Below are 11,485 nucleotides of genomic sequence, written 5' to 3' on the forward strand. Positions count from 1 at the left end.
TTGTTTTTAGACATATACCGGTTCGATTCTGGTCGCCGTCAACCCGTACCAGATACTGCCGATTTACACCGCCGACCAGATCAAGCTGTACAAGGAGCGCAAAATCGGCGAGTTGCCACCGCACATCTTCGCGATCGGCGACAACTCGTACGCGCACATGCGCCGGTACGGCCAGGATCAGTGCATCGTCATCTCGGGCGAGTCGGGCGCCGGCAAGACGGAAAGTACAAAGCTGATCCTGCAGTATCTGGCCGCGATCAGTGGCAAACACTCCTGGATCGAGCAGCAGATACTGGAAGCGAACCCGATCCTGGAAGCGTTCGGCAATGCGAAAACGGTCCGCAACGATAACTCGTCCCGGTTCGGCAAGTACATCGACATCCACTTCAACAGTGCGGGTGTGATCGAGGGCGCCAAGATCGAGCAGTACCTGCTGGAGAAGTCGCGCATCGTGTCGCAGAATGCGGACGAGCGGAACTATCACATCTTCTACTGTCTGCTGGCGGGACTGTCACCAGAGGAGAAGCGTCGCCTAGATCTGGGACAGGCGTCCGACTATCGGTACCTGACCGGAGGCGGTTGTATCCGGTGCGACGGACGCAACGATGCGGCCGAGTTTGCCGACATACGGTCGGCGATGAAGGTGCTGTGCTTTTCCGATCACGAGATTTGGGAAATCTTGAAGCTGCTTGCCGCGCTGCTGCACACCGGCAACATCAAGTACAACGCGACCGTGATCGACAATCTGGACGCGACGGAAATCCCGGAGCACATCAACGTGGAGCGGGTGGCGAACCTGCTCGAGGTGCCGCTGCAACCGTTCATCGATGCGCTGACGCGCAAAACGCTGTTCGCGCACGGCGAAACGGTCGTGTCGACGCTGTCCCGCGACCAGTCGATGGACGTGCGGGACGCGTTCGTGAAGGGCATCTACGGGCGGCTGTTTGTGCTGATCGTGAAGAAGATCAATCAGGCCATCTACAAGCCGAAGTCGTCGACGCGCAGTGCCATCGGTGTGCTGGACATCTTCGGGTTCGAGAACTTCGACCACAACAGCTTCGAGCAGTTTTGCATCAACTTTGCGAACGAGAACCTGCAGCAGTTCTTCGTGCAGCACATCTTCAAGCTGGAGCAGGAGGAGTACAACCACGAGAGCATCAACTGGCAGCACATTGAGTTTGTGGACAATCAGGACGCGCTGGATCTGATTGCGATCAAGCAGCTGAACATTATGGCGCTGATCGACGAGGAGAGTAAGTTCCCGAAGGGGACGGATCAGACGATGTTGGCGAAGCTGCACAAAACGCATGGGACGCATCGGAACTATCTGAAGCCCAAGTCGGACATTAATACGAGCTTCGGGTTGAACCATTTTGCCGGGGTGGTGTTTTATGACACGCGCGGGTTTTTGGAGAAGAACCGTGACACGTTTAGTGCCGATCTGCTGCAGCTGATTTCGAGCTCGACGAATAAATTCCTGCAGCTGGTGTTTGCGGAGGACATTGGAATGGGGGCGGAAACACGCAAGCGTACGCCGACACTTTCCACGCAGTTCAAGAAGAGTCTGGATTCGCTGATGAAAACGCTCAGCCAGTGTCAACCGTTCTTCATACGGTGCATTAAGCCGAACGAGCTGAAGAAGCCGATGATGTTCGATCGGGCATTGTGCTGCAGGCAGCTGCGCTACTCCGGCATGATGGAGACGATTCGCATTCGACGCGCCGGCTATCCGATACGGCACAACTTCCGCGACTTTGTCGAGCGGTACCGGTTTCTGATCAATGGCATACCGCCGGCCCACCGGACGGACTGCCGGATGGCAACGTCGAAGATCTGTGCGACTGTGTTGGGCCGGTCCGACTATCAGCTGGGGCACACGAAGGTATTCCTGAAGGATGCGCACGATCTGTTCCTCGAGCAGGAGCGTGATCGGGTGCTGACGCGCAAGATCCTCATCCTGCAGCGTTCGATCCGGGGTTGGGTGTATCGACGTCGGTTCCTGCGGATGCGTCAGGCAGCGATCACGATCCAGAAGTACTGGAAGGGGTACGCACAGCGCCAGCGCTACAAGAAGATGCGCATCGGGTACATGCGGCTGCAGGCGTTGATCCGCTCGCGTGTACTGAGCCACCGGTTCCGCCATCTGCGGGGGCACATTGTGCGGCTGCAGGCACGCATCCGCGGGTACTTGGTGCGGCGTGAGTACGGCCACAAGATGTGGGCGGTGATCAAGATCCAGTCGCACGTGCGGCGCATGATCGCGATGAAGCGCTACCACAAGCTGAAGCTCGAGTATCGGCGCCACCACGAGGCGCTGCGGTTGCGCCGCATGGAGGAGGAAGAGCTGAAGCATCAGGGTAACAAGCGGGCGAAGGAGATAGCGGAGCAGCACTATCGCGATCGGTTGAACGAGATGGAGCGGAAGGAGATTGAGATCGAGCTGGAGGAGCGGCGCCGGGTTGAGGTGAAGAAGAACATTATCAACGATGCGGCCCGAAAGGCGGACGAACCGGTCGACGATAGCAAGCTGGTGGAGGCGATGTTTGACTTTCTGCCCGATTCGAGCAGTGAGGCGCCGACACCGCACGGTGGCCGGGAAACGTCCGTGTTTAACGATCTGCCGGTGAATGCGGGCAGCCATGATGATATTATTGGCCCGATACACACCATCTCGGAGGACGAGGAGGATTTGAGCGAGTTCAAGTTCCAGAAGTTTGCGGCCACCTACTTCCAGGGGAATATTACGCACTACTACTCGCGGAAGCCGCTGAAGCATCCGCTGCTACCGCTGCACACGCAGGGCGATCAGCTGGCGGCGCAGGCACTGTGGATTACGATTTTGCGCTTTACGGGGGATCTGCCGGAGCCGCGGTATCACACGATGGATCGCGATAACACGTCCGTAATGTCGAAGGTGACGGCCACGCTGGGGCGTAACTTTATCCGCAGCAAAGAGTTCCAGGAAGCGCAGATGATGGGGCTGGATCCGGAGGCGTTCCTGAAGCAGAAGCCGCGCTCGATTCGCCACAAGCTGGTATCGCTGACGCTGAAGCGGAAGAATAAGCTGGGTGAGGATGTGCGCCGTCGGCTGCAGGATGAGGAGTATACGGCGGATAGTTATCAGTCGTGGTTGGAGTCACGCCCCACGTCCAACTTGGAGAAGCTACACTTTATCATTGGGCATGGTATTCTGAGGGCGGAGTTGCGCGATGAGATCTACTGTCAGATCTGCAAGCAGCTCACGAACAATCCTTCCAAGTCATCGCACGCTCGGGGTTGGATCTTGCTGTCGCTGTGTGTCGGTTGCTTTGCACCGTCGGAGAAGTTTGTCAACTATCTGCGGTCGTTCATTCGCGAAGGTCCACCGGGCTATGCGCCGTACTGTGAGGAGCGATTGAAGCGTACGTTTAACAACGGTACCCGCAATCAACCTCCCTCGTGGTTGGAGCTGCAGGCTACCAAGTCGAAAAAACCGATCATGCTACCGATCACGTTTATGGACGGTAACACCAAGACACTGCTGGCGGACTCGGCCACCACGGCACGGGAGCTGTGCAATCAATTGTCCGACAAGATTACGCTGAAAGATCAGTTTGGCTTTTCGCTCTACATTGCACTGTTCGATAAGGTGTCGTCGCTTGGTAGTGGCGGTGATCACGTGATGGATGCCATCTCCCAGTGTGAACAGTACGCGAAGGAGCAGGGTGCTCAGGAACGGAACGCACCGTGGCGGCTGTTCTTCCGCAAGGAAATCTTTGCCCCGTGGCACAACCCGATCGAGGATCAGGTGGCGACGAACCTGATCTACCAGCAGGTCGTGCGGGGCGTCAAGTTCGGCGAGTATCGGTGCGACAAGGAGGAGGATCTGGCGATGATTGCCGCCCAGCAGTACTACATCGAGTACAGTACGGACATGTCGATGGATCGGCTGTACACGCTGCTGCCCAACTTCATACCGGACTACTGCTTGACCGGGATCGAGAAGGCGATCGACCGTTGGGCGGCACTCGTGCTGACCGCGTACAAGAAGAGCTACTATCTGAAGGATAAGGCGGCCGCGCTGAAGGTGAAGGAGGACGTGGTGAGCTACGCGAAGTACAAGTGGCCGCTGCTGTTTTCGCGCTTCTATGAAGCATACAGGTTGGTGGGCTTAGCAACGATAAGAGTCTTTGGGATTGTTTATTTAACGCAACTTCGCATTGCAGAAACTCTGGTCCAAATTTGCCGAAGAATGACGTCATCATTGCAGTCAACTGGACGGGGGTGTACGTGGTGGACGATCAGGAGCAGGTGCTGCTGGAACTGTCCTTCCCCGAGATTACGGCCGTCTCGAGTCAAAAGACGAACAAGGTGTTTACGCAGACGTTCTCGCTGTCGACGGTGCGGAACGAGGAGTTCACCTTCCAGAGCCCGAACGCGGAGGATATAAGGGATCTGGTCGTGTACTTCTTGGAGGGATTGAAGAAACGGTAGGCAATAGAAGCGTGTGTAGAGGAGGTGTTGTACGTAAATATAATTTTTCTTTCCTAAAACAGCTCAAAGTATGTGATAGCACTGCAAGACTACAAGGCACCTGGTGAGGGGACCAGCTTCCTGTCCTTCCTGAAGGGTGATTTGATTATACTAGAGGACGAAAGCACTGGCGAGACGGTACTGAACTCTGGATGGTGTATAGGTAAGTGATGATGGAGATACAAGCGACGAACCCTCTCACTAGCGAATCTTCCTACTTCCAGGATGCTGTGAGCGAACGCAAGAGCGCGGTGACTTCCCAGCAGAGATCGTCTACGTTCTGCCCACGCTCACAAAGCCTCCACCGGACATACTGGCCCTGTTTAGCGTTGAAGATGCCCATCACGGCAAGCGCCTGAACTCGGTCCACTCGAACGGCAGCACCGAAGGACGCGATCGTCCGCACAGTTTAGCCGAATACTCGCTCGATCACTTCCGACCGCCGCCCAAGCGCACCATGTCGAAAGCGCTCAGCACACTCAGCTCCAAGGGCCGCGGTGGCGATGAACTGTGGCGCTACTCGCGCGAACCCCTCAAGCAACCGCTGCTGAAGAAGCTTCTCGCCAAGGAGGAGCTGTCCGAAGAGTCCTGCCTAGCGTTCATTGCCATCATGAAGTACATGGGAGATCTGCCATCGAAGCGACCGCGCATCGGCAACGAGATCACCGATCACATCTTCGACGGCCCTCTGAAGCACGAGATACTGCGCGACGAGATCTACTGCCAGCTGATGAAGCAGCTGACCGACAACCGGAACCGGCTGTCGGAGGAACGTGGCTGGGAGCTGATGTGGCTCTCGACTGGGCTGTTTGCGTGCAGCCAGCAGCTGCTGAAAGAGCTGACCCTCTTCCTGCGCACCCGCCGTCACCCGATATCGCAGGACTCGCTGCACCGGCTGCAGAAGACGATCCGGAACGGGCAGCGCAAGTACCCGCCGCACCAGGTCGAGGTGGAAGCGATCCAGCACAAGACGACGCAGATCTTCCACAAGGTGTACTTCCCGGACGACACGGACGAAGCGTTCGAGGTGGATTCATCGACCCGGGCGAAAGACTTTTGCCACAACATCTCGCAGCGGCTGAACCTGCGCTCGAGCGAGGGCTTCAGCCTGTTCGTGAAGATCGCCGACAAGGTAATCTCAGTGCCAGAGGGAGACTTCTTCTTCGACTTTGTGCGCCATCTGACGGACTGGATCAAGAAGGCGCGGCCGACGCGGGACGGCTCGAACCCGCAGTTCACGTACCAGGTGTTCTTCATGAAGAAGCTGTGGACGAACACGGTGCCGGGGAAGGACAAGAATGCGGACCTGATCTTCCATTATCATCAGGAGCTGCCGAAGCTGCTGCGCGGGTACCACAAGTGCTCGAAGGAGGAGGCGATCAAGCTGGCGGCGCTGGTGTATCGAGTACGGTTCGGGGAGAGTAAACAGGAGCTGCAAGCAATACCGTAAGTTGTTGGAGGACGCTATGTTATCATAGTAGGGTGTGTTTGCATACAAGCTCTGATGATGTTGTGATCTGTTTTTTTTCCCCAGACAAATGCTTCGCGAGCTGATACCGTCCGACCTGATCAAGCTGCAGAACGTGAACGACTGGAAGCGATCGATCGTGGCGGCGTACAATCAGGATGCCGGTATGTCACCGGAGGATGCCAAAATTACCTTCCTGAAGATCGTGTACAGGTTAGTGAAGGATATATTTGAGCGTTGTGAAGGGTTATTGACTACTTTCATTTTCCCCTTTTAAAGATGGCCAACGTTTGGTTCGGCATTCTTCGAGGTAAAGCAGACGACCGAGCCGAACTATCCGGAGATGTTGCTGATCGCGATCAACAAGCACGGCGTTAGCTTAATACATCCCACGTCCAAGGTAGGTTCTAATGGGCAATTGCTTGAAGAAGATCACCTTCTAACCATCCGATGCACTCACTCTTTCCACAGGACATCTTGGTAACGCATCCGTTCACGCGCATCTCGAACTGGTCCTCCGGCAACACCTACTTCCACATGACGATCGGCAATCTGGTGCGCGGCTCGAAGCTGCTGTGCGAAACCTCTCTCGGCTACAAGATGGACGATCTGCTCACGTCCTACATTTCGCTCATGCTGACCAACATGAACAAGCAGCGCACGATTCGTGTCAAGTAAAAACGGGGGAAAAAAGGTGCATCCGCTCCGCGTTTCAGTACAGTTCCGTCCAAAATGGAAGAAAAAGGGCAGCCGGTGGTGCTGGCATAGTACTTTTAGAGGGTTTTTTTTCGTTTTTCGTTTTAGTGTTTTGCAATCGAAAGTGGAGCTGGCTGTTGCAAAAAAACATAGCACATACACGTAAATTAGCACAAAATATTTATCACGATCGTTAAGCAGTAAGAAAAACTCTCCCGGGTAAGGATGATACTGACGGTGTCGATGGTGGAGGTGGTTGTGGTGATCGTTCGCCCTCCGTTTTGGAAACGATCCACTACCAACGAACCAACCACGGTGGGACTCCACACGGGAGACAAACATTGTTGATTAATGCGCAAAAAAAAAAGAAAAGCTAGGAAACACTAAGAAAACACGGTAGTTTGTTAGTTCTTGTTCTTTGCCTTCTCTTCGTAGTTAGAATTATTTTATTCATCTAGTTTTACGCAAACGCACGACAGCAGGAGGGGATGAAAAATGGGGCTGAATTCTCTAAATTTTAAATCAAAACAAATGGCATTTGGTAGTTTTTATACATTCAAGCGTGTTCGTGTTTGCTTTTAGAAGGTGTGTGTGTGTATGTGTGCGTTGGGCACGGATGTACAGAGGGAAACGCGAACGGCGCGTTAGAGGGAAAGCTGGTTTTGCGTAGCACACATCCTCATTAGCTGTTAAGGAGTTTAAGTTTTTCTTCCCCTTTGCTTAGCACACACTCAATCACACTTGCATAGAATGGCTTCCCTTTAGAAAGAAATAGAAAAGAACCACGGCAAGAGGCATTAAAACGCGCACAATCAAACAGCCGTGTGGTGGGTGTGTGTGTGTGTGTGCGCTGAGTTTCCGTGCTTTTTTTCTCTATCGTCTTCGTAGAACGGTTTATTATGATAGATTAATGGTGCGCGCGCTGCTTGATAGTAATTATTATTGAGGTGTAATTGAGTTGTAATTGAGCATTATTTTCTTTTATACCGCTGCCGATATGATGTAGCACGGTGGGTGTGTATGAGGAAGCGAGGCAGAAGCGACGGCAACGGGCAGACAGTACGGCGGTGGTTTAGTAAGTGTCCTTATGTATGATTATTATACGAGCATGGTGCGCCGGTGTTGTTAGAACGTTTGAATGGCAGTTATTAGTTACTTATTTCTGAGATCGAACTCTATGCAATAAATACAGACACAAGTGACAAAGCGCGGGCGGATCGATTGTTGTGTGGTGGAAAGAACGAAGCTTTTGCAAATCAAACAGTTTATATAACACGCAAATCAAATTATAACACGCCGCTGTTTAACATTCCGCTGCAAAACATCCGATCGAGAACAATTTCAACTGTTTCTGTGGTTCATATAATTTTGGCACCTTTTTTGCACCCTTTCTTACGGGAAATGAACGTTATGTGAAGGGAATTTGACTTTGGACAGCCACATTGGAAAATCCTATCGTATTTCTTCTTCTTTCACATTGGAAACTCAACAACCGTCGTCTTTAGTGACAGTTATTGTTGACCCGGAGCAGGATAGTCAGGTGCTACGCGTATTGTGTCCGCACAAAATGAGACGTGTCTCTGTACGGCACAAACAGAAAATGTATTTATTTATTCTTTGGTTTGGTTATACAATAAAACACGAATATATTAATATATAACGAGACCACACACACGCAATGCGGGGAGAGGACGACTGTTCCCCCTTCTTGCGCCGTGATCCTCACTGAGGACGTCTCGGGACGACATGGGACGTCAGTCCTGCTGTCAACGGTGAGCCCTCAGGCAGAGGCAGTGCGCTGTCTGTCCACAACACTACGTAAGTGAAAAACGGTCCATTTTGGGGCTTGAACCCACGATGAGCATGTTGTTAAGTCGTGCTAGTTTACGACTGTACCACGAGACCTACAGTTAATTTATCCAAAAATAAATTCAGTCCCATTTTCATCACATAAAGTTCATTCCAGTAAGAAAGAGCCATGAAAGTGTTTCAAAATTATGAGAATCCCTGAAAACCCTTGTATTATTATAAATACGTTTCATGTTTCTTCAGGATTAAATCATTGTTAAAAAATAATCAATAACATATATGTTCAAGCAATCAAGCATATTAACCTTTGATTGACCTTTATGAGGAATTTTGAAGCAATGTTTGGTGGTCAAGAAGCTTTGATCCTTGACGTCACGACCATACTGTCATACAGGGGCGGATCTAATGGTAGGCGGACTAGGCGGTCGCCTGGGGCGCCGTAGATCACTAGTCTACAGTATGCAGTATGTATTAGTAGTGGACAGAGTATTAGCGACAAGGGCCCCCGGAAGGATGGACGTTGGGGCGCCGAGGCTGGCGAATCATGCACCCTCCCACCCTCAGCAAAAATGTTAGGGCCTGTCAGTGGCTCTTAAGTAAGAGAAACCTTTTTTTTATTATTTGTTTCTGAAGACTTGAGGCTTATCAGCCTAAATTCATAAGTTTAAATTCAAATACGAAGTACGTGATCGGATCGAATGGCACTAGTAAGGTATGTGTGGCTAACATACGGCTAAAAAATATGTTTCGGACAATTTTTAAAAAGCTTAGGTGTAACAACTTTACGTAGTCAACGTGTTTGAGTTTCGTTAAATTTACCTGTTGCGTGCTTGTCATCTGCCTGGTTATAACGAACCGCTTGAATGAAATTTACCCAAGACGTATCTGTTGAACTTATTCATCCGAAATTAATTGATCATATCTGCGCTACAGCATGCTTATACAGATTAGGCCGATATGTATTTATAACCTAGAGCTTAAATAGGTATCAACTACTACAGGGTCTTAACACAGCTTACCCTTGATACCAAATGATGGTTAATTTATTTTTAGATTATGTTGTACGTTATTGATTGATATTCGGACAAAGTATGATGTCATTTTTCGCAATAAGCAATAAGGGGCGGATTAAGCTGTACGCTAAACTTCCAAGCGGCCGCATGGGACTCCGAGAAAAGGAATCCATTTCTTGCTCATATGTTTCGCAATCTGGTTTAGAATTCCTCGTACAACTTCTCGCTCAACACTTCAGAAAGGCCTACACATTGGTGTGATCGCCTAGGGCGCCTCCACTCGTGTTAATTCGCCACCGCATCTCGTTTTTCATCAAACGAGAAACCCACAATTATGGCCGTTTTTGCACTGTTTAGTGTGTAGTGTGCTTTGACAATAATATTAATATACGTTGCGGTTGAATACTCTAAAATACGATAAAATAAATAAATAATTTCTTTCTTTCTTTTATTCCATTACACTTCATTGTAAAAGCTTCCGAAAAGCTCCGAAAGCGTTTTCCACAGTACATCTACACGCTTCGTTGGCGTTCAGTCTCCTCCCACTTTTTTTCTTTTGCTCCACGCATCAGTGTTTTTACCCCCCACCAAGCTGTAAAAACGAGATAGCAGCAGTCGTCGTTCTTTCCCATCTGTACTGAAGGGGAAACTGAAAATATAATTAATTTTTCTTCTCCATTTTTCAGCCACGTGTGGCGTGAACTCATTCTGGTCCGGATTGATTTATTACACTTTGCCGTGTAAGATATTTGCTTCCCACAATTAGTGATCATTAGGATGCAGCGACGAAGCGAATTATCTTTTCAATTGGCATCGGTATCTGGTCGGGTGTGTTATTGAGGTCAAAATTGCGATATGAAATTGTTTTGCGATATGATACTTAGTTGGTACAAAACCCGTAATCCATCTAACCGTTAGTCACTCATTGCCATGATTAATTTACCCTTAGCAGAATTGTCAGATATTCGTATGAGCTATCTTCGGATGTCTGAAAGATGCATACAAAGATATGTGTAGTTATATTTTTTATTGCCTGTTTTATTGTACTATAAAATGTGATATAGTTTCTAAAATAGATACAACCGTTAAGGCAAATGATTTGATTTTTTTTAATCATTCAAATAAGTATTTGTACAGAGATTTGATAAATAATACTGGAGCAATTGAAACGCTCTTATTTATGAAAATAAATATCAGAGTGAAACGAACATGCTTTGCTTGAAATTGAACTAGTTATGATACGTTTAATTATAACACAGAAAATAACGTTTAAATTAAAATTCGAAAAAGTTGCAGAACGATCACCAATAAAAAGCGTTAAGCGGCTCGACAAACGAGGCGCCTCCATTTAGTACAATTATGTTTTTAGAACAATGATCCTCAACTATAGAAATGTTCGCTTTCATGGTGAATTTTGGAGCCTTTTGCATCGGTTCTGTTGAATTTTGGTTAAAATACACTTCCTAAAACTAAACTCAAAGCGTTCTATGAGTATCTACATAGTCAGTTAACTAATTTAAAATATTCACATAATTGCACTCTTTTGTCCTGTAACTCGACACATTGGTAAACGCAGCCTTTTGAAGAGCGCTGGTCGTACCGAACAACCAGACCTAATCAAAGATTTCATGAGCTTGTCAAAAATATTCCTCAAGAAATACTCCAATTAGCTCTGACCGTCCACACGACAATCGGGAAGGGCTTCTTCACCAGCACACCTGGGTCACTGCACACTAAACACGCACACACACACAGACAGATCACTTCTGGCAACCGGTTCCGATCATGCAGTCACTACACTCCCTATGATCAAAGCTCTTTGCAGTCTCCAATCGGTATGATCACACTATCAGTTGGTAGCTGCCACTTCTTCATTAGTAGCTGCCAATATTGGGCTGCTGCTCTTGCTGCTAACGATCACGGTGCTGCAATCGATCTTACCTCGGCACGAGCCGAGCGTACACTGGCAAACTGATGAGCCTACCGA

General features: G+C 49.6%; 1 protein-coding gene across 3 annotated transcripts in view; it reads left to right on the forward strand.

Annotated features, from left to right (window-relative positions):
* LOC120955535 (myosin-VIIa) overlaps window positions 1-7,882 on the forward strand; it is a 33,521-nt gene extending 25,639 nt beyond the window's left edge. For all 3 annotated transcript variants that reach the window (XM_049608142.1, XM_049608144.1, XM_049608143.1), the window contains exons 5-11: window positions 11-4,140; window positions 4,206-4,469; window positions 4,536-4,675; window positions 4,737-5,958; window positions 6,047-6,193; window positions 6,260-6,380; window positions 6,452-7,882. In XM_049608142.1, coding sequence (XP_049464099.1) covers window positions 11-4,140; window positions 4,206-4,469; window positions 4,536-4,675; window positions 4,737-5,958; window positions 6,047-6,193; window positions 6,260-6,380; window positions 6,452-6,658 — 6,231 coding nt within the window. In that variant the 3' untranslated portion in view covers window positions 6,659-7,882. The remainder of the gene's footprint in view (window positions 1-10; window positions 4,141-4,205; window positions 4,470-4,535; window positions 4,676-4,736; window positions 5,959-6,046; window positions 6,194-6,259; window positions 6,381-6,451) is intronic.
* The last annotated feature ends 3,603 nt before the right edge of the window (window positions 7,883-11,485 follow it).

The sequence above is a fragment of the Anopheles coluzzii genome, chromosome 3 (assembly GCF_943734685.1).
Source record: "Anopheles coluzzii chromosome 3, AcolN3, whole genome shotgun sequence".
Taxonomy (NCBI): Eukaryota; Metazoa; Arthropoda; class Insecta; order Diptera; family Culicidae; genus Anopheles; species Anopheles coluzzii.